At 44.6% G+C, this 23209-nt stretch overlaps 1 protein-coding gene across 1 annotated transcript; it reads right to left on the minus strand.

The window, feature by feature from the left end:
- Positions 1–20493: 20493 nt before the first annotated feature.
- On the minus strand, positions 20494–22715 carry slc32a1 (solute carrier family 32 member 1). The gene is made up of 2 exons (XM_078236148.1): positions 22341–22715; positions 20494–21817 (listed from the first exon to the last, which is right to left on the minus strand). The coding sequence occupies exons 1-2, from the start codon at positions 22713–22715 to the stop codon at positions 20630–20632; spliced, it is 1563 nt and encodes a 520-aa protein (XP_078092274.1). The 3' UTR covers positions 20494–20629.
- Positions 22716–23209: the final 494 nt, after the last annotated feature.

Raw genomic sequence — 23209 nt, forward strand, 5'->3', positions numbered from 1 at the left:
TATTTTTTTCATTTCTAAATGTGCATTTTGGTAACTTCTACATTAGTTATCCATCAATGATATGAAACATTGCGGCCTGATTTTAATATGTTTCCAAATTACATTCCACGAAAAAAATGTAAGCGATCGTTTTTTAGCAAGAAAATATTTTCTGAGAAATAGCCACCACAGCAGTTCTTCACCCATTCCACTGTGTACGCCAACATAAAATATATCACTTAGAAAATGCATTAAACAATAACAAACTTAATAATGATGTTGGCTCCATCAACTTGTCTCATCTCTCCTTGGGCAACGCAATAGTGTTAGAAGATGGAACATAGAACAGTACAGCACAGGCCCTTTGGCCCACAATCTTGTGCTGAACATGACGCCAAATTAAACAAATCCCTTCTTCCTGCCCTTGGTCCAAATCACTCAATTCCTTCTATATCCAGGTGCTTATGAAAAGCCTCTAAATATCTGGGTCTCCGGCTGCATCGTTTGCCCATATTCCACATTCTCCATCTGATCAACTGAATCCGATTTTCTATCCTCAGGCTCAATCCACATTCCAATGTCCAATGTCAGAATAAGATTCAATTCAAAGGACCCTGCATGCAGCTGGGCCTCATACTTTGTATGAAAATAACAGACATGACAACCCATCTTTTTCAGTCTGTTGTGGGAAAAATCCACTAGTAGTCAGACTTCGAGATTCAGAAAATACGATTTATTTATCGGAGCTCCGGGAGATAAGGCACAAGTTCGTAGAACACCTTTTCTCACTAGAATGTCGGGAGCGACCCATTTTTATACCCTTTACACAATGGGTAAACCGGTGATTCGAACATTATCACATCGTTTAAGCAGGTACAAACAGATATAGACATTTAACATAGTATTGTTCTTATGAATGGGTACATTTCCTCATGTCTGTATCTATCAATGGTTAGTTTTGGCTCATTCAGGTGTTAATTGGTTTCCTCGCATTCATATTTTCCCGCTCTCCCCAAGGCTAATCTATTCTTTTTGTTTCGGGTTTTCCTTATCTTAAAAGATGTCTTGACCCTTGGCTTGGCTTCCTGAGGTGTTTGTTTGCTATGAGTCACTGTGATTTAGAAATGGCTTGTCTGTTAGGTTTTGATTTAAAGTGATTTCTGATAAGTGGGAGCCGGTGTCTGCTTTTTGGCTCCTTTCCCAGTTAACTCTTTATGTGCCAAGCAGCCATTTTAAAGTGTGCTCTCCTTGTATTTTTCCCTTTACAAGTCCATTATATCTTCTTGGTTTGACACCTCTGTTTGAACTTGTTGAGTTGCAATCACACGACACACATCACATAGGCTTCCCTCAGGTTATAGAGCCCACCGGATCAGTTTGACTCATTTTATGAAGCATTCACATGGTGACTAAGTACAGATCTCAAAATATTCTCTGTGCATTATTTTTATATTGGCTTCATATTCTTGATTTCTACCAAAACGTGGCAAACCCAAGTTTCTCAAATTGCCAAAGGCAAAACAGCAAATTGCCAGTGTTAAAGGATTCAGAGAACATTGCTGCCAAGTCTGTCCAATGCAATATTGGGTATTGGTACGAATGGGATCAAAGGTTATGGGGAGAAAGTAGGATTAGGCTATTGAGTTGGACGATCAGCCATGATCATAATGAATGGCGGAGCAGGCTCGAAGGGCCAAATGGCCTCCTCCTGCTCCTATCTCTTATGAATCTATGAGTCTTCGTAGAACCCAACTGCAACTTTGTGAAGGACATCAGGCTGAAGAAACAGGCTCACCTGGCTGAAACATGAGCTTAGCTGTGGGATATTGTAGAAACTGAAGTACTTTAACTGGTCCAGCAAAAAACAGCAGCACCCAATCAGTTCCTGTGACATATGGGGTTGACAGGTAAAATGCACTGTAACCTCAATATTCCAGTCCACACCAACTCAAACATCTGCATGGGTCTGGCTAACATGGATGGAATATTCCGGGGTATAAGTGTTTTAGGCGAGACAGAGGAGGGGCTAAAAAAGGTGGGGGAGTTAAAAATAATTGAACATAAAAAGGAAACTATTCAATTTCTTCAGGACGAATGAAAGTTCCTTTCCTTTCTCTCAAATTAGTTAGGGAGCATATTACAGCGGTGCAGAGGGTGGACAATTTAGAGAGGTCATGTAATGAGTCACTGTGGGTGGAGCTCAGAAACAGGAAAGGTGCAATCACTATGCTGGGGGTATACTACAGGCCACCCAACAGCCCACGGGAAGTGGAGGAACAGATATGTCAGGAGATTCTGGATATGTGCAGAAAAAATAGGGGTGTTGTAGTGGGAGACTTCAATTTCCCTGGTATAGGCTGGAAAGTGCTTAGGGCTGGGGGTCTGGACCGGGAGGAATTTGTAAAATGCGTACTGGAAGGTTCTTTGGAACAGTATGTAGATAGCCCAACTAGAGAGGGGGCTATACTGGATCTAGTTCTGGGAAATGAGCCCGGTCAGGTTGTCAAAGTTTTGGTAGGGGAACATGTGGCAAATAGTGACCACTCTGTTAACTTTAGGATAGTAATGGACAAGGACGAGTGTTATCCTAAGGGTAGGGTGCTAAATTGGGGGAAGGCTAACTATAGCCGTATTAGGCAGGAATTGGTGGCCGTTGATTGGGAGAGGCTGTTCGGGGGTAAGTCCACGTCTGGCATGTGGGAGTCTTTTAAGGAATAGTTGATAAGGCTGCAGGACAGGCATGTGCCTGTAAAAAGGAAGGATAGGAAGGGTAGGATTTGAGAGCCGTGGATAACCAGGAAAATTGAGGATCTGATCAAAAAGAAAAGAGAGGTGTACGTTAGGTCCAGGCAACTGAAAACAGATGGAGCTCTGGAGGAATACAGAGAGAGTAGGAAAGAACTCAAATGGGGAGTTAGAAGGGCAAAGAGAGGTCACGAAATGTTCTTGGCAGACAGGATTAAGGAGAATCCTAAGGCATTTTATTCATATGTTAGGAACAAAAGAGTTGTCAAGGAAAAAGTCGGACCTCTCAGGGACAAAGGAGGGGAATTATGCTTAGAACCCAAGGGAATAGGGGAGATCCTAAATGAATACTTTGCATCGGTATTCACAAAGGAGAGGGACTTGTTGACTGGGAGTGTCTCAGAGGGAGGTGTTGACCCATGAGAGAGAATCTCCATTACAAGGGAGGAGGTGTTAGGTTTTTTAGGTAACATTAAAACTGACAAATCCCCAGGGCCTGATGGCATCTATCCTAGACTGCTCAGGGAGACAAGAGATGTAATTGCTGGGCCTCTGACGGAAATCTTTGTCTCTTCATTGGACACAGGTGAGGTCCCTGAGGATTGGAGGATAGCGAATGTGGAACCGTTATTTAAGAAGGGTAGCAGGGATAGCCCGGGTAATTATAGGCCAGTGAGCTTGACGTCTGTGGTAGGGAAGTTGTTGGAGAGGATTCTTAGAGACAGAATGTATGCGCACTTAGAACGGAACAATCTCATTAGTGACAGACAGCATGGTTTTGTAAGAGGGAGGTCGTGCCTTACAGATTTGGTGGAGTTTTTTGAGGAAGTGACAAAAACGGTTGACGAAGGAAGGGCCGTGGATGTCTATATGGATTTCAGAAAGGCATTTGACAAAGTCCCTCATGGCAGGTTGGTTAAGAAGGTTAAGGCTCATGGGATACAAGGGGAGGTGGCTAGAAGGGTAGAGAACAGGCTTGGCCACAGGAGACAGAGGGTAGCAGTCGAAGGGTCTTTTTCCAACTGGAGGTCTGTGACCAGTGGTGTTCCGCAGGGCTCTGTACTGGGACCTCTGCTATTTGTGATATATATAAATGATTTGGAAGAAGGTGTAACTGGTGTTATCAGCAAGTTTGCGGATGACACGAAGATGGCTGGACTTGCGGATAGTGATGAACATTGTCGGACAATACAGCAGGATATAGATAAGGCTGGAAAATTGGGCGGAGAAATGGCAGATGGAATTTAATCCAGATAAATGCGAAGTGATGCATTTTGGAAGAACTAATGTAGGGGGAAGTTATGCAATAAATGGCAGAGCCATCAAGAGTATAGAAACACAGAGGGACCTAGGTGTGCAAGTCCACAAATCCTTGAAGGTGGCAGCACAGGTGGAGAAGGTGGTGAAGAAGGCATATGGTATGCTTGCCTTTATAGGACGGGGTATAGAGTATAAAAGCTGGAGACTGATGTTGCAGCTGTATAGAACGCTGGTTAGGCCACATTTGGAGTACTGCGTCCAGTTCTGGTCGCCGCACTACCAGAAGGACGTGGAGGCTTTAGAGTGAGTGCAGAGAAGGTTTACCAGGATGTTGCCTGGTATGGAGGGTCTTAGCTATGAGGAGAGATTGGGTAAATTGGGCTTGTTCTCCCTGGAAAGACAGAGAATGAGGGGAGACCTAATAGAGGTGCACAAAATTATGAAGGGTATAGATAGGGTGAACAGTGGGAAGCTTTTTCCCAGGTCGGAGGTGATGATCACTTGGGGTCATGGGCTCAAGGTGAGAGGGGCGAGGTATAACTCAGATGTCAGAGGGACGTTTTTTACACAGAGAGTGGTGGAGGCCTGGAACGCGTTGCCAAGTAGGGTGGTGGAGGCAGACACGCTGGCATCGTTTAAGACTTACCTAGATAGTCACATGAGCAGTCTGGGAATGGAGGGATACAAATGAATGGTCTAGTTGGACCAATGAGCAGCACAGGCTTGGAGGGCCGAAGGGCCTGTTTCCTGTGCTATACTGTTCTTTGTTCTTTCTTTGTTCTTTGAAAACGACATTCCACCAAGTCTCTCCCATGAAATATCAATTTGCCCAATTTTACACCCGCACATCCCTGCAGCCTGCTTTCTTCCCATTTAGAATGGTGAGCTTGGGGCTATTTCCCTCAGAGAAGAAGAAGGCTGAGAGGAGATTTGATAGAGGTGTTCAAAATCATGAAATGGGACTGGCCAGAGTAGATAGGGAGAAAAGGTTCCTGCTCATAAAGTGATCGAGAACAAGAGGGCACAGATTTAAAATAATCTGCAAAAGAAGCAAATATGATGTGAGAGAAGACTTGACTGGGTGCAATCGAGGTATTTGAGAGGTCATCTGATGGTTACTCGAATAGAAATAATGTGCAGGGGTACGGGGAAAAGGCAGGGAAATGGCACTCAGTCATAATGTTCATTCTGAGAGCCGGTGCAGACACGATGGGCTGAATGGCCTCTTTCTGTGCCATAACAATTCTATGATCTGGTGATACCTCATAAAATCTGTGACCTTTACAGAATATGGGAACCTGACTGGGAGAACATCTAGGAACAGCACTGCTCTGTCTATACAGGTAAAGGTCACAACTTTTGTGCTTTAGGATTGTTTCAGTTCAGTGTTAATGATCTCTGCAATCCATCTCAGTATGTTGTACATAGATGCATTAAACAAGTGATAGCACATTGTTCATTTGAACAGGGGAATTCATATCAGTCTGAGTGGAGGCAGCCTTCTAACATGAGAGGATTTTTAGTATCTGCAGAGTGGCAGACTTTTCAAGAATGCGAGAGGCTGTGGGTTGCACTTTGTAGCCATCAAAACATTGGCTGATGACAGAATTCTGTCATAACAATGAAGGAAAAACATCAAATTGCATTCAGAAACATTGAACTTTAAATAAGATCTGTGAGTTTTATAAACAATGGATATATGAGCCCAAAGCCTTGGGGTGAATGGGATCAAAGGTTATGGGGAGAAAGCAGGATTCAGCTATTGAGTTGGACGATCAGCCATGATGAATGGCAGAGCAGGCTCGAAGGGCCGAATGGCCTCCTCCTGCCCCTATCTTCTATTTTCCTAAAGTTAGCTGAGGATGCAAAGTCAGTCCCTGGCTGAATTGCTGGTGGGTGTACCCTTAGAGACCTGCTATTTTGCAGGCATACCTCCACCACTCTCTCGGATTGTTGAAGTAAGCCAATAAAGTAAAATCATAGAATCCCTGCAGTGCAGAAGGAGGCCATTCAGCCCATCCAGTCTGCACTGGCAACAATCCCACCCAGGCCCTATCCCCATACATTTATCCTTCTAATTTCTCTGACACTAAGGGGCAATTTAGCATGGCCAATCAACCTAACCCGCACATCTTTGGACTGTAGGAGAAAACTGGAGTACCCAGAAGAAACCCACAGAGAGAGCATGCAAATCCACACAGACAATGACCCGAGGCCAGAATTGAACCCGGGTCCCTGGTCCCTGTGAGGCAGCAGTGCTAGCCATTATGGCGATCCCACAGGCAACAGCTGAAACAGAAACAGGAAAGCTTTTCCATTAATCTACAAAGCACCATAATCTGGAAATCGACCATCCACCTGCTGAAGTCACCACTGCAATGGCCAGAAAACTCAATCATCTACTCCTTCTGAGCCGAGGATTCGTTCGAATACCTTTTTACAAATGACTTACAATGGACTCAATTCTCACTTCTAATCGGTATGAATGGATATGCATGTGTTTTACCATTTCTTGCTTCTTTAGCAGTTCTTTAACTCAAGAAAGCCGAGTTAAATTTGTTCCTTTTGAAACGTAAATTATGGGACTGGGAAAAGGTGTCCGTGAAGGGAGGGATCATTTCTTGTTGTGACCAGCAGAGGGAGCTGAAGAACGAAAGAGAGCCAATTCTAATCACCCAACATCCAATCAGTTTGTGTCCTCAGGACAAATTTAATGGAAGTTTCCGTGATGTCTCCATGATGAATTAGTCTTCAGTGGTGCAGGTGAAAGAAGGGCATTTCAGATCATAAGACCATTAGATATTGGAGCAGGCTCAGGCCATTCAGCCATTGAGTCTGCTCTGCCATTCAATCATGGCAATGTTTCTCAACCCCATTCTCCCGCCTTTTCCCTGTAACCTTTGATCCCCTTACCAATCAAGAATCCATCCATCTCTGTCCAAATACACCCAATGACCTGGCCTCCACAGCCTTCTGTGGCAATGAATTCCATAGATTCACCACCCGCATCTCGTCTCTTTACTCTGAGGCTATGCCCTCAGAGAGATCTAGATTCCAAAAGTTTAGTAGATTTGGTAGCACTCTTCGATATGCTGCAGCTTAACTGTCCAGGGTCATGAGACCTTGATAGGCTCTAAACATTTGCATTAGAAAGAGAACTTTAGCTGCTGCAGTATGAGAAAGAGGAGGATGAGGGGCAGGAAGGAGAGGAGCAGTGGTGCACTACTGCTGGAATATGCTGGAGCACTGCTCTGGCACCTCCTCTAACCAGCGACATCTCCACATGCCCATTCGGACAGCATGAATCCCCCCAAACAAACCCAACTCCCCCCATATCATCCCAACACCCCCTGAACAACCGTGGCTCCCCGTGATCAACCCAACTCCCCCTGAACAGCTTCAGTTGGCTGGATGGCCGGTTCATGATGCAGAGCGATGCCAAAAGCGTGGGTTCAATTCCTTTACTGGTTGAAGGTATTCATGAAGGCCCTGTTGGACTTTAACCTGGTGTTGTGCCAAACTCTTGGTGAAGAACAATGTTTTCACTATTTATTCTTTCCCACTCTACCACGTAATGTCATTAACTCAACCAATGGACCAAGGGAATTTTCAGATCATGAAATGTAAATGATAAAAACATTGAGGACGAGGATGACATAGTGAATCCAGTAGAGAAGGTGCTCTTTGACATTTTTATATATGTGTGATGGGTTACTAAATACTCTCGAATAATGTGCATTTACAAGTGAACAAGGAAAAATGTTAATCTATAAAATAAAAGACTAAGCCAATGTTGATGAGGCAGATGAAGCTGGAAAGACTGTTCAAGAATGCCTCCCAGCTGAGCACACCGACACTCTGAACCCTCTCCTACAAGCAGGATTGAAGATGGTGTCACGATTGGCAACTTATAACAGGTACCCTCCATTTATTACTCACTGATACTCCTAATATTCTTGCCATGTCATTGACTTCAGGCCAAATGGTAGTCTAGGCTTAAGCTATTGTAATATAAGTAGGATTAGTCCTGTATGTTGTATCTGAAAAGCCTAATTATCTGAAATCCAAAATGCGATCGGCCTTGAGGGTTTTGATAAAGCATACTTGATCTGTAAAATGTTACATAATGAAATTCTATCTGCTCTAAAGACTAATGATTCAAAATAACACAAAGTTCAAAATAAAATACCTACCACCTACCAGCATTAATATTATTTTACTTAAAAAGCATAGTTTACGAATTTTTGGGGACTCAAGTGATTAATACACAGGAAAACAACGTAATAGATTTAAAAATGATATGGCCAACACATTTTCTTAGGGTTCCTGCAACTCAAAATTCCCCACTAAACCATTGAGGAGGAAGAGGAGCCACCAAAGAGAGAGAAGGAATCTCGAAGTGGAAAATTAACGTTAATGCAGAGAATCTATAGAATCTCCTTGTGCCTGAGATGAGTAAAACTAAAAATGCTTTAAAACAACTACATCCTTCCATTACAATGCATGATCCTCCATACCTTCTGTGGGAATCCCTTAGTCATCACTCAAAACACCTCCCTTTTTCACAAGTTATTATATATGAACAAAATCAATTTATTACAATGACGTATGAATAACACTGCAAAATATATTTAATCATCACTGCCTCCCTTGTGTCACTCCAGGTTCTGTAATAACTAGTTAAGCATGAACCACATCGAATAGTTCCCTGAGAGGGTGTTTGTTATTCCCAATTTATTGTGATGTCATGGAACTGAGTTGGTTGCTGTCTCCCATCTTGAAAGAGGTCATTGAATATTAAATCTTCAAATTTGATGATGAGGGAACAAAGTTTTCCTATTGTGAACCAGTATATTCTGACACTGGGGGTCTGACTAGTTGCCACAATGGAATCAGATTCTAGGAAAAGTTTCATCATGTGAAACCATGCTGCTGGTGTTAAGCTAATGATCAGTTGATCGTCATATGAGTGTTGAACATGTTTATCTGGTAGACACCCAAGGTCTGCATTGCAGCATTATAAGCTACCGCAAGATGGCATTACCAGCAGAATTCTCTGTCGATCTTCCATGTGTTGCCACTCTCTCCTGAAAATATTACAATGATATGAAACCCTCCTTGATTGTACTCCAAAAGCTAGCGACACATCTTGAGAAAACCAGCTGTCTTAAATATATTTTGGAGACATTCAGCAATGCCTGCACACCGGCTCTATGTTCTCCTATCATCTTTAGTCTGAAAGCAAGACCCATGAAATGAGAGCCCCTAAGTTCCAGAGCTACAGTCTGGCTTCTCTGTGCACTTTACTTACAGATGTCACTGTCCTACTGCTCCATCCTCCCTACCTTCTTTCTGGTCACTTGTAAGTTGTATTTCACCCAATGGACTACCCTTGCCCTAGCATTAGTCTTATGCACAGGGGTTGGTATTCAGGTTGCACTGTGAAATGAAGGAATGAACTATGGCCTGAATAAAAGTGCTCTTGCAAGATTATGGCTGGAGTGACAGGACTCATCTATTTCATCAGCCACATCCGAATGTCTTTCATCTAATGAGACTACAGAATAATAAGAATTTTTATGAGATTTCTGATTAATAACTACCCCTTCATACCTGATGCTGCAATAATATTGTTGCCTTACCTGTTTGCTTATCGTGACTGCATAATACAAAAGACTTAATAAATGCAATTAATTCATCCTGGTTGTGCCACCTGCTGACTATTAATTCTATTTCCTACAACTTTGGCTTCTACATTCTCCATTAGGCTGAACACCTCTCTGAGAGAGGGGGGGGAAAGATTGCCCTGCATAAACCTGGATATTAACTGTTCCTTGGTGCATTCTCCATGGCAATGCCTTTATCAATGAGAGTCCACTTGCCAACCAATTCCTACCCTCTTCTCATGTAGTATGAATTGTTTTCCCCTTTGAGATTTGCGAATCTGTCCTGGTGAGTATAAAACAAAAACTTTGACAGCAGGGGAGGTGATTCTCTCATCCCGCTGCACTCATTTTTTAGCGCAGTGGGCCGGAAGATTCGAGTGCCAGCCGATTCGTGGGATTCGCGCTGGGCATCCGGCCCCGAGCGCATCTCCCAGACTAAGTTTTTTGCTGAAATGAGTGTAAAGGAGGTCAGCGTTGCGTTTACATATCTTTAAATATAATTAGCGGGTCTGCGACTAGAATCTCCGCCCCGCTAGCATCTCCCCCCACTCTGGCGTGACATCACACTGGCGGAGTTTACAGCTGCTGTATAAAAGTCGGAGCTGGCGTGGCAGCATTGAACAAGAGTAAGGAGGTAAGTCTTGTGGGGCTACAGCCCCCAGAGTGCAGGGGAGAGTGGAGGCAGGGTCTGGAAACTTTCTGCTTGCTGTGGGAATGTTCCTGCAGAGCTGGAAGGGCTGTCCCCAGGCTCGGGGAAGTTCCTTGTAGTCTCTGTGGAGTGGGTGGAGTCCTTTACTGAGTGCTGGTCAGGCAGCTGTCTGCAGCCACTGGGCTGTTCCTTTGTTCTCTCTGTGGGGTGTGGTGAGGGACTGGACTGAGTGCTGGGGTTTTAGTGGAGGGGGGAATGCACCATGTGCTGCTTGAGGGCTCATCATATCCGGCAGCTGGTGCTCCAAGCAGGGGTGCTCTGGTTAACATAGACACTCATAATGCATGCACTCTTCAGTGAATGGGAACCCATTTTGTGATAATTAGCAGTCTGTCCCTGCCCCATGTCACTGACTTGCAACACATGCCTGGAAGGGAATGCTGTATTGCACTGGCTCAAGGGTGCGCAATGGCCATGCCCACACACCAACCTGCATGCCCTCCCTGCCTGTCACATTCACGATGCCAATGACATGCAACCTAATCAGGTGACGCATGCACCCCAGATTGTGTTGCCAGCATCCGCAAGTGGGGCTACTGGTCCCAGTGAGGGACTGTGGGAGGGGGGAAGGTGGTGAGTGTGTGTGTGTGTGTGTGGGGGGGGGGGGGGGGGCGGAGGGGGGGGTTTGCTGGGGTAGATGCAAGTTATGACATGTATCTATCAATCTTTCTCTCTCTAACCCCCGCCGTGCAGAATGGATCTGGGACTGATTGATTTAGAGCTTGCTCTCATGGTGGCGGCTGAGGAGGAGGAGGCGGCTCAGGATGTGGAGGGTTTAGGGAGGCCGCTCCAGGAGCAGCCAGTGGCAAGCCTTCAGGAAGGAGGATGGTAGGGGGCTGCTGCTGATGTCCAAGAGGTGGAAGACCAGTCTCCTGAAAGGGTGGCCAGGAGAAGGAGGATGAGGACAGCCAGAATGTACTGGACCAGAATATCTTTTGAGGGGCTGTCAGAGGTAATGTGTCGTCGCCGCCGGCTCCACCTATCCAAGGACACAGTCCGGCACCTGTGTGAGGTGCTCGCACACCTGGCACCTGAGGGGAGGGACAGACACCCACTGCCAGTCGAAGTTAAAGTGACGGCAGCCTTTAACTTCTACGCAACAGAGTCATTTTAAACACCCAGCGGGAGCCTGTGCAGAATCTCTCAAGCTTCCCTCCACAGATGTGTGCGCCAGGTGACAGATGTCTTGTTCATCCGGGCAGGCCAATACATCAATTTTGATATCAGACAGGCTCAGCAGGAGGCCCAAGCTGCAGGCTGTGCCACCATTGCCGCGATGCCCCATGTCCAGGGCGCAGTGGATAGGACATACATCGCCCTGCGGTCCCCGCAAGGTGAGAGACAACCATTTATTAGCAGAAAGGGGTTCCACTCCCTTAATGTGCAAATCATTTGTGACCACAGGATGAACATCATGCAGGTCTGTGCATGCCACTCAGGGACTGTCTACGACAGCTTTGTTCTGAGACAGTCGGACATCCCTGGGCTCTTTGAAGACCAGCCCAGGTTGCTGGGATGGCTCATGGAGGACAAGTGCTACCCGCTGAGGTCATGGCTGTGCAGAGGCCCAAGACCGAGGCAGAGGCAACCATGCTATGACTGCAAGGCTATTTAGAGGAGTCAAACAGGGTGCTGTTGCAGGAGGTGATGCCAGCACAGCATGTGAACTAGGCCAACACTGCAAGTGTGGCATCTGCAGCCGCAAATCTGGGTCAGGGAGTTGACCACATGGGGGACACATCAGGCCATGGTGGAGATACAGTGGGCCACAGCCCAGACTGTCACCAGCATCCAGGAGACACATCGGTCCATGGCTACTGGTGTCGGGGGCATGTTAGAGACAGTGGTGGCCATGGCTGGGACTCTCGCCAACTTAGCCCAGTCTCAGAGGGCTAATGCTGAGAGGCTCCAGAGCTTGCGGGGGGTGCAGTTGTTGGATGACTTGAGAGGTGTCTGGGGATGTATTGACATTGTTAATCCAGCACATGTATGTGCAGGTTTCAGAATGGGATGCCAACACACTCTTGCTGCCGAAAGAAGGTCGTTCAGTTTCTTGTGGCACTGCTCTGCGGACTGAGGTGTCAGAGTCCTGGCATTAACTGCGGATGCAACCACCTCCCACAATGCGTTGTCCCTGAGTGGGGATCAGCGCCTCTCCTCCACCACATCCAGCAGACAGGCCTGCTCATTTTCTGTGAATCTCGGGGCAGATTTCTTTGGGACCATCTTTCTGGCGTGATTGGCTGTGTGTCCATCATTGCAGCTTATATACAGCTCTGGCCTGTTAGGGGAGTCCAGGTGCAGTCAATTTGTGCCAGTGATGGGCCCGTTAGTTAAAATTCCTTGTGAGAAATGTACAGGCAACCTGCTTTCAATAGAGGGTGAGCCATCTGCAAAGGTGCTAATTGGGTTAAGTCAACAATATACTGTGTCCAGGAGTGGGTGGGGATGGCCAGTGATGTCCGAGTCCAGGTCACTGGTTAATGGGAGACCAGTGATGTCCAGGTCACTGGGGGATGGGAGGCCAGTGATGTCCGGGTCTGGGTCACTGGGGGATGGGGAGGCCAGCAATGTCCATGGCGGGAGGGTTGGTGAGAGGCCAGCGATGTCTGTGAGCCAGGGGAGGGGTGGGGAGGGGGGGGGGGGGGGGTTCGGTTGAGAGGCCAGGAATCAGGCCAGCGATGTCTGTGGGGGGAGTGAGAGGCCAGTGATGAAGCTAGCAATGTCTATGGGGGGAGTTGAGGCCAGCGATTTCATTGCTGGGAGGGCTTGTTTAGCGATCTCCCAAGGAAGTGGACATGCGCAGTGGCCCGCTCAGTGCGCTGATATCAGCCTCTTCAGTGGAAATAGGCCTCGCTGCTGGATTTTCTGCGTGATTCACTCTAGTGCACTCTGCAATGCACTGAATGTGAGAGATTCATTTTGAAAGCTCCGCTAAAAAAACCAACGCGATTTACTCCAGTTTTCACGCGAATTCGACACTTAGAGTATTTTTGAGAGAATCCTAGCCCATGTCTCTTTCTTCAGCAATACCGGGTATATTTCCACTCTTTCCACCAATCCTCTCATGATCTTTCTTTAACATAATGGACCATCTTCTCCTGGGAAAAAATATAAAACATAACAATAAAATCAAAGAATTACAGGTGCTGGAGATCGGAAATAAAAACAGAAAGTGCCAGGAAAACTCATCAGAATGTCCAAAAAAGAGTCATATTAGACTCGGTTCTCTCTCCGCAGATGCTGCCAGACTGGCTGAGTTTTTCACAGCACACTTTATTTTCATTGTAACACACAACAGTTCACTCAGCTTATCAAAGTTTTATAAAAGAAAGGGACAGCATTCATAGGCCTAAATTAGTAACTGTGCCAGTTAGAAGATTCATTCCATTTGGAGTCCAAATGGGATGCATGAGGTGTGCTTGCAACTGTGTATTATTCAGGTAGGATTCAAAGAGAGTGGTGAAACAGTAGCTTAGGGTGCAAACATGTCCAGACAAGCAATTCCAATGTGAAACATTGGCTGTGTCAAGATGAAAATGTACCAGGTACAAATTGCATGATCTTTACTGGGGTGGGTGAGACACTTATCTTTCCTATTCTCGGTAGTTTTTCCTACCATGCATTGTTGATCTGGAGATTGTGGAGGTGATATTAACACCTCCCATAACTTGTGCCCTAACTGTTACAAGATCAGATCTTTCCCTGGGCCAAGCACTACTGGCCTTCTATGTACATATTCCTTATTGTTCAAATCTTTTTCATAGAATCTCTCTCCAGTACTGTGTTTGCCGCCATTTCCCCATGAAGCTGCGACCTTCCATTAAATCCCATTGCAGTTTCCTGGTTTCTGCCCTCACTGACTCATACCCATTCACTGGCTGTTCTTGAACTGAAGGCCTTTAATACATATGGCAATGAGCTGACACTGTCTGCCTAAGAGGAGCGCAAGATGAGAGGAATTGTGTGATGGCTGCATCTGTGCTAATGTAAATGCGCATTGTCAAATCTAGACATATATAAACTGTGCCAAATGTTGATATGAAAAGTAAAATGTGGCTTTATTTCCTGAACTTTGAAAAAATAACTGAATGAAATGTATATTAATGTTCTTTACTTTTTAACATTATTAGGTTCAGTTCTAATATAGCTTAATATGAAGCTCAATGTAAAAATATGTTTCTAATGTTTTTTTCATGAAATAGTTCATTGAACATATGTACTTTTCAACCTGAATTTCATACCCAGACAAAAAGAAAATAGGCAGGTAGGAAGGTTGCTAAACCCTCATTGCAAACAGTTGTACAGATATGTCTCAATGACCATTGTGTCATTTTCTCTCCTCCCGCAGGGAGGAACCCTGTCCAACAGAACTCAGATCGCGCATTCGGTGGAATGGGAAATGAAAACCAAATCCTCCCACTGCATTTTAGTGCTTCAATGCATTCCATCACCCTGCCATTATTATATTTTGTTTCTAAAAACCATCGACAAGAGTAGAAAACTCATTGAGAGGACACCTTATAATGTCTCCCAGGAATGTCCTCAAGTATTTTGGATATGGTGACTGACTTTGGGGTGGCACAGTGGCACAGTGGTTCGCACTGCTGTCTCACAGCACCAGGGACCTGTGTTCGATTCCCGGCTTGGGTCACTGTCTGTGTGGAGTTTGCTCATTCTCCCTGTGTCTGCATGGGTTTCCTCCGGGTGCCCCGGTTTCCTCCCACAGACCAAAGATGTGTGGGTTAGGTGGATTGGCCATGCTAAATTGCCCCTTAGTGTCAGGGGAACTAGCTGGGGTAAGTGCATGAGGTTATGGGGAATAGGGATTGGGTGGAATTGTGATCGGTACAGACTCAATGGGCCGAATGGCCTCCTTCTGCACTGTAGGATTCTATGACTTTGTGCGGTTACCCAGTGAAGACAATAACTGTTTTGCACACATTAAAGCCCCAAACACAACACTGAAATTAATAACCAATGGACTTCGCTCTTGATAATGTTACATACAATTGAATCCCCAAAACACCGGAGATTGAATTTAGAATGTCATTGAAAGGGCATTATCCCTAACAGTTCAAAGCTCCATCAACTGGAGCTTAATGTCATAAACCTCCAACTTGTAGGCAAGAGAGCTACCACCTGTGTCAGGCTGGTACTTATGGGTCTATCATGACTGAAACAGTAAAGTCAAAGAGGAAAAGGCCAGTCGGTGTAAAGGAAAAAGAAAAAGAAAAAGCTGTCAATGGTATTTATTGCATTGTTTTTAACAGATCAGGTGCAGATGTGCCTTGCAACTTGGTTTTGAAAGGCATTCAGGACTTACTTTTTAAGGAAATCGCTTGATGTTCTATATTCTTGCAAACTCTAATCAATTCTCTTTATGGAGTTCCTGATGAAAAGATAAACTTTAATTCATTTTGGCATTCATTGATTTAAACATTTGCTACTACAACCTCACTTAGGTGATGTTGTTACAGTTGCTTTCAGATGGTGGACCCCACAGTCAAACAGTCAAAGGGAATGACATTCAAATTGCATAGACCATACCTGACCAAACTGCACCTTGTGCTCTGCATCCAGCACTGGTCACTGAGCGTAGAAAGATATTCAAGTGATTGACTGTGTGGAGAAGATCCAAAAAGATTAGCCCGCAGTGCTTGAGGAGAGACTGCCAAAATTGTATATTTCACCCTGGAAACTAAGTGTCTGAGAGGAGGTCTTGTAGATAGAAAAGGTATATCTGGTATAATTTCTTAAAAGGAAATTTTGAGTGTAACACAATAAACTGTAGGTCCCATCGATGTGAAAGGCAATTTTTGGTATTGTATTTGAACATTTGCCTGGACACAGAGTGATAAACGGATTAATTCCCAGCAGTGGATGTAAAAGTCATGGAATCATTTCAGAAGTACTTGGGGTGCATAATGGGAGTAAAATATGGCGATTCTGTATGGATGAATTAAGATAGCAAAAATGGCCACACTGACTCATCCTGCGAATTAGCTGGCAGTGGCAGCATGATTATAAAGATATTTCTTTTAATTACTGGCTTTGAAGGCACTTGCTGACAACTAGCAATATTCAGTGGCCTTCATTCGTATCCCTTATTGCCTATTCTCGTCTTTATTAACCAGGGCACTTCCACTTTACTGGTGAAATATTTATCCTGCTCGACAACAACAGGCAAATTCAAAATGCGTATTAATACTTAATTGCGAGGAATAGGCAAATTTAAGAGTTCAGATTTTAGAGTCGAACATGTTTTATTAAAATAGGTGAAACAGTAGTTACTGCACTGTGTAAGGAATTCATTGTGTGGAGAGCTTTGGAACATTTTGATATGAAAAATATATAAATGCAATTTTATTCAGCAATGTTTCATTTGCAAAGAAATCGATTGCAATTTGCGTTTGTTTTTTTCAGTCTTTTTGACAGTTGAAGTTGGTACCATTATTTTTTTATTATTGCTTAACTCATTGTCTTTGAAAATGTATCTTTCTAAGTGCCCTGGTGTCTACCATATTTTCTCACAAATGGGTTGCTACAGTAGGCGATTAATTTCTAACTGGTTGTTGTGCTGAATTTACCCTTGACAAACTCTCAGTCCTCAGGCTGACAGGAGAGTAACGATGACCCATTGCGAGCAAATCTCAGCCCACATTCCTGCAGTGTCTGCCTCTGTGTTTACGCGGCCGCCACTCCAAAACGAGACATTCTGCTGCAGGAATGAATTCCGGACTCCTGAAATAAAAGCGAACTGTTGAGAAGGCACAACAGGTCAATCAGCATCAGAAACAGAAGGACGCGTGACCAGGGCTCAGGAAAATGTACTCTGCTGAGTGTAAACATTCCTTTGACATTACAGGCAGACGTGTTGTTCGGGCTGCTGCTCACTTTGCATTCCTCCAACCACTCCCTCTGGAAAACATGATGATGAAGAAGGTGCAGTTGAACAAATGGCCGTTTGGGAGCGCTCTGCTTGTTTTCCCGTTTTACCGCATTGCAGGGACACCCCCTTCCCCCTCTCCCTCCACCCCCCTCCCCCCATCCCCCATTCCTGGCGTGCAGGGAATGCATTCCGACAAAGTGGAGACATGATGTTGGCATGCATTACAATTCGCACTTACAGATCAAAACTGACAATTCCCTCAAAGCACTGGAGGGCAAAAACAAATACCTTCTGAACCCCCTTCCCCCTCCCCCTCCCATGTCTGTGATTTTAACACAAAACGCTTGGCCAGTTCTCTCCCTTCTTCGATTGCGGACAAAAGAAATTCAACGAACAGCTCACGATTTTCCCCGTTAACATAGCGCACGAGAATGAATGGTTCGAATTCAGTTCTCTGCCCTGCGTTCAATTTAAGAATTTGATGATTTGGTATTGGTTTATGTAGCAATGTGCTGTACAGTGGGGTGTTTGATTTCTTACATAGAGGCAAGTCCAAATGTCGCACTGCATCCGCGTTGTATTCCAATGATAAATTCAAATTCCACCACGGGTTCCCTTTTAACCAAGGTGAAAGTCTTTTCAATCCTGTCTAAACAAAAACGGGGTCTGTCCAAAGTTGTATTTAATGTAAATTAAGCGTTCTCTATCAGGGCCTCAAACTCAAGAGAGAGCGAGAAGATTGTTTCCAAGAGGTGTCTGGAAAATAGTTACGGTTCGCCAAGAATCCGAGAACAAATGCGGTATGTTTGGTATGAAAACTCGAATGGTATTTATCAGTGACAAGATTAAATGGTAGGTGTCAAATAAAATTAAGGTGCGATTACTTATTTTAGCAGTCAACTTAAAATGGGTTTACCAAATAGGGAAGCGTTTAACAGACCAACTGTACCTGCTTAGAACAAGGTTGTGCAGTACTCTATGTCTGAAATATTGCCGGCTTGTTTAGTCAGTACACAAATACGTTGCCTATAACCTTTTAAAACCATCGAGTTACTTTATTTCTCACAGAAGCTTTATTTTCTGACTGATAAATACTAGTAGATTGTTTGAATGGAATTGCGAGGCTAATTCCAGTTTAGATAATACTGAATTGCAATCTTCAAATTGTCCTGCTTAACGATTCGAAAATATTAGCAATATTAGAAAATCACCACATTGAGAAACGAAAGTCGTACTAAATAATCTAAAGCAGTTTTTATACTTAAATATTTCTGCCCGCACGGTGACCTTGAACGTTGCAGGTTGTAGTGAACTGTGCCCCCTTATTTGATGAGATACGATTGAATCATAGAATTGATCCAAAGCAGGAGGCGGGCATTCGGCCCTTCGAGTCGGTGCAATTTAGCTCAAACCAGTCTCACCCGATGAGGGGGTGAAATGATAGGCGATTGTTACCCGTACGTAGGGTGACTTATCACTTGTTTGCTTAAAAACAACATGTATCAGAGCGGAATTAAGCTGCCTGTAACAAGCCTGTGACTGAAATGCTTAAATATTTTCCGAAACCTGTCATAAATAAGTTGATTTAAGAAATGTGGCGCTCACTTATTTGCAATTTAAACCTCAATCGCGTGAGTTCATCAGAGTCGGACAAGAGGTTATCAGGTCTTTCTGACCACGAAACCTTTTGGGAGAATGCTGAGCGTTGTAAGAGAGAAGGCTAAACTGGCTTATCTTCCAACCAGCAGCGACCAATTTCCTGCGAGCTTCTTTATTCCCAGGTGGCTTTATCTTTTATCTACCAATACAGAACCCAATAACCCGGCTATCTTAAATTCAAATCAAGGTCACGCGTTAAAATCTCCAGCCAAAATAAAGGTGGAAATATTAAACGCCTATAAAATATGCGCGTGATTGGTTGGAAATAGCTATATGATACATTTATTGTACCGCTAATTTGTAAATCAGATCCTTCGAGTACCCATTCGGTAAAATCCCGTTTTCCATGCTATCTCTCTTTTCCGATAACTGTACTGATTGTCCTTGAAATAACCACTCGATATACAATATATATAGGAGCAAGTCTGGCACATTCGCTAAATTTGATGGTGGGATGCCAATCATGTACACACACACACACATATAGTATTTAATGTAATATAAATTAAGAATCTGTATTCAACAATTCGCGTTATTAGATCAAAAAATAACTTTGGTACTTTAGATCATCCCACTACCTCCTGTTTTAATTCAACAATACCGCACCACCGAAAATCAAACATGTAGATCTCGCTCTCATTGTGGAACTTAGAATTCGTTGTGAAATCAAACGCCATGAGTTGCATAATATCAGAATAAAATGACCGTTGTGAGGGCGAAGAGGGCGAACATTTAATTCTGTGGACCAACAGCATGCATCTAATTCTAACTACTAATTCTCATTTCATCGATTAATTTTACATATACGTAGCCTTAGTTGCCACGATTTCCTCATCCACCCACTCAAACGCCTCAAAATAAAATACATCGACTTCTGGAGTTCACTCTTCCCCCCAAAAAACAATAAAGTCTGAAAACAATGGTCGGATTAGACGGTGTGTAAGTGTTTTGAATTGGATGGATGTAATATTGCATTCATATGCAAATAGCGTGAGGCTTGTACCACGGGGTCCACTGTCAACATATAGAACGCAAACACCATTATTCTTTAAACGTGTTAGAGAAATTAATCAAATGTGGCATTTTTTGATTTTTTTTGCCGTTTTGCACAATAATTAATTGTCCATAAATTAAAAAGACTTTTAATTGCTACAAATAACACCACCAAAATGTATTATATACTCTCATTTATTATGCCATATATGTATATATATATTTATATTACACAATGTATACTTCAAGATAAACTTCGCATTATACATTCCGCCATGTATAACCACACCACACATACGGTTTAAAACATTTCCACATGTTCATGAAATAATCGCTTAGATAGCACATAGATTTCTCTCCATATAATAATCATGGATTTTAAAACTCTTCCAGTCTAGAGACTCAATGTCGAAACCCTATAAGGTTGGGAAGCCAGTTAATTATAGCACAACCTTGCCAGGACTGCATGTTTGAAGTACTCTGGAAGGACAGCAAGGTGTGTTTTATTTTAAGTCTGGCCCTGTCATCCTCAATCGTATCATGTTGAATTGGAGTTGCACGGGTTGCCGCAATGCGGTAAGAATTTAATTGTAGACTCTTTACCCTAATGGGATTGTTTCTGCACTTGACCATTTTAGGTGACAATTTGAGTCGTGCGCAAAATTAAAATGGGCGCCTATCTGAAATGTTTTGGTGGGATCTAGAGAGAAATGAGAAGCATGCCCCTCAGTCGCTTGTGTTGGTATCGAAAGCCTCAATTAGTCCCTCTAGCGAGTGGATGAACCCGGAGACGCTGCATATAGAACCTATGACAAATATGGAGACATCGAAAAAGACATGATGCCACTGCAGTTTTCGCCACAAGAGTTTGAGGTGGAAGAGACTTGGGAGCAGAAAACAGAGGCCGGCACCCGTGAGGCTCCCAGTCAGGCCCATTAACAGAGCGAAGTGGGGGATATACATGGCCATCAATAGAGTCAGGACCACAAGAACACACCTTAACAATAAGCCCCATGATTTGAGTTTACCATCTATCCCATAGCAATTAGTAAACATTGCAATCCTCCCCTCTTGGAAAAGGGACTTCTCTAAGACTTCTACAGCTGCGAAGAATGGCAGGGGATAGGAGAGCAAGGCTTTGGCCACTAGGAAAACGTTGACCACTGCCCTGATAGTAGAGGGGAGGTTATCTGTGATAACCTCTTTTGTCTCATCCGCCCAGGTCAGGTAAGCTACCAAGGCAAACAGTCCCTTCAGTATACAGGCCGCTATATGAGTCCAGTTCATCATGCTGTGGAATTCTTTGGGGCTTTTCATGTTGCCCTCCAACGATGGCAGGAAAATCTGTGAGGTGTAGCTAAAAACGATAATGCCGATGGAAATTGGGAATTTTTTGACATCAATGTAGAATTTGACTTTGTCCCAGGCCCAGTCCCGGGCTCGAGACAGACAGTAGGCGATCACTAGGACGTTGATTACGAAATGAGCCAGAGTGCAGAGCAAGCTAAACTTGGACACTGCTTTGAGATTTTTCAGGAACGCGCAAGGTAATAACACCGCGGTGGCCACAATAGACCACGACTTTTGAGAGATGGGCAGATTCGGGAAACTGTTATACATCAGGTTGCCGCTTACCACCACATACAAAACGCAGGTCATTATCAACTCAATGATCTGGGCTACATTCACGACCCGGCCGCCCAGCTTGGGAAAGCGGGGGGCGCAGCAGGCATTGGCAATGTCTACATAGGAGTCCCTTACTCTCACCAGCTCGCCGTCTTCGTTTTCATCGTACAGACAAGCGATCAGAATCTTCCCCGTGTAGCAACAGACCACAGCAGCGAAAATGATTAAAAAGAGTCCGAGATACCCTCCGTGCAGGATGGCATAGGGCAAACCCAGGACGAACATACCCTGGAAGACAGGTACAAGGCAAGGTGGGCACACTGGTCAAGTTTTTTTTTTAAAGAACACATCAGAAAGTATTAGCAGAGCGGATATTGCGGTTCAGATGTATATGTGAGCAGACATTTATAGGCAGGGCGTTATATCTACAGCCAATAATTCACATTATACAAGGGGTCATCCGTTGTTTAATTGGGGATTTATCCCCAATGGTTGATTAAATACACATTTTTCACGACATTCTGCATTTCGTTTCAATGTTATGCTTGTTCGCCACTGGGTGTAATAAAATGCATCGTTTTATAAAGCTAAATTTAGACTCTGTTCCAGTTATAGGCTATTTTCAATTAAAATGACAAATGGTTCACGTTCCTCCGGATAAACAGTAAAGAAATTAGCTGCATTCTATATCCGCACTAACTTTGTCTTTAGCCCATTATCAATTATGAATTCAAAGTAGCTGCTCGCTACCAGAGTGACTGGGAGGTGGATTTAGATGTTGAATGTAATGGGTGAAAGAGGTTTGCTTTACCTGGATGGCGTTAGTCACATTCCAGCCCGCCTCCCAGGCGGTGATTTTCGGCTTCCCCTGAGCCGCTAACTCGACGCACGGCTCCCCGTCTTTGGAGGTGGAGGGAGGCAGCCCGGTGCCGTCCCGCTGGTAGTGACTGTCGCCCTCGGTGGCCGGCTGTGCCTCGCCGGCCACCTCCTCGGTCTTGAGGATGTCCATCTGCAGCCCCTGCCGGTGCTCGTAGTCCAAGTCATCGCACTGTGCAAAACCCACCGCTTCCTCGTCGGTCGCCGCCTGAAAGCCCATCCTGGCGAACACGCCGCTAACTTTCGCCTGAGATTTGTTCGAGACCGAAGTGGCAACATTGGAAAGCTTGTTTTTTATGAGGGTCGCCATCTCCACCTGGTTTTTGGGAGGTTCGAATTCTCGTTTTTTGGCACAAAAAGGGGATCAATTCGAAATCTGCGCAGAAAATCTTTTGTAGAGGGAGGGGGGAGGGTAAGGGGGTGGAGGAGGGGGGGAAAGGACCCCAAAACTGCTATCTCCAATTCTTACTGAAAGTGTACCTTTCTTTCCGGTGGCTCATGACAGCTCCTCGAGTTGGAGTCTACAACCTTTCCTCCCGCATCCTAAAGCGGTTTTCCCTTCACTGCGAGCAGCAAACAGTTGGATCAGACGCCAGTCCTGGCTTCCAGCTCCCCTTTTTTTCTCTCTCTCTCTGCGCAGTTTTTTCGCCGGCTCTGCGCCGCTGAGATCCCAGTTGGTCCCCGTCAGCCGGAGTGATGCCAGATCTCGCTGTGGAGAGAAGCCTAAGGGGGACGAATGAAAGGCGACGTGTCATCCAATTGACAACGCAAGCCATTGCTTTGCCAACCACGTCCCCAAATCCA

The sequence above is a fragment of the Mustelus asterias genome, chromosome 20, assembly GCF_964213995.1.
Source record: "Mustelus asterias chromosome 20, sMusAst1.hap1.1, whole genome shotgun sequence".
In the NCBI taxonomy this organism is placed as follows: Eukaryota; Metazoa; Chordata; class Chondrichthyes; order Carcharhiniformes; family Triakidae; genus Mustelus; species Mustelus asterias.

Bases quoted from the DNA above. Each gene is read 5' to 3' on its own strand.
- slc32a1 (XM_078236148.1), bottom strand. From the start codon at position 22,715: ATGGCGACCCTCATAAAAAACAAGCTTTCCAATGTTGCCACTTCGGTC. The intron at 21,818-22,340 runs GTAAAGCAAACC...CCTGTCTTCCAG, and splicing joins ATGTGACTAACGCCATCCAG to GGTATGTTCGTCCTGGGTTT.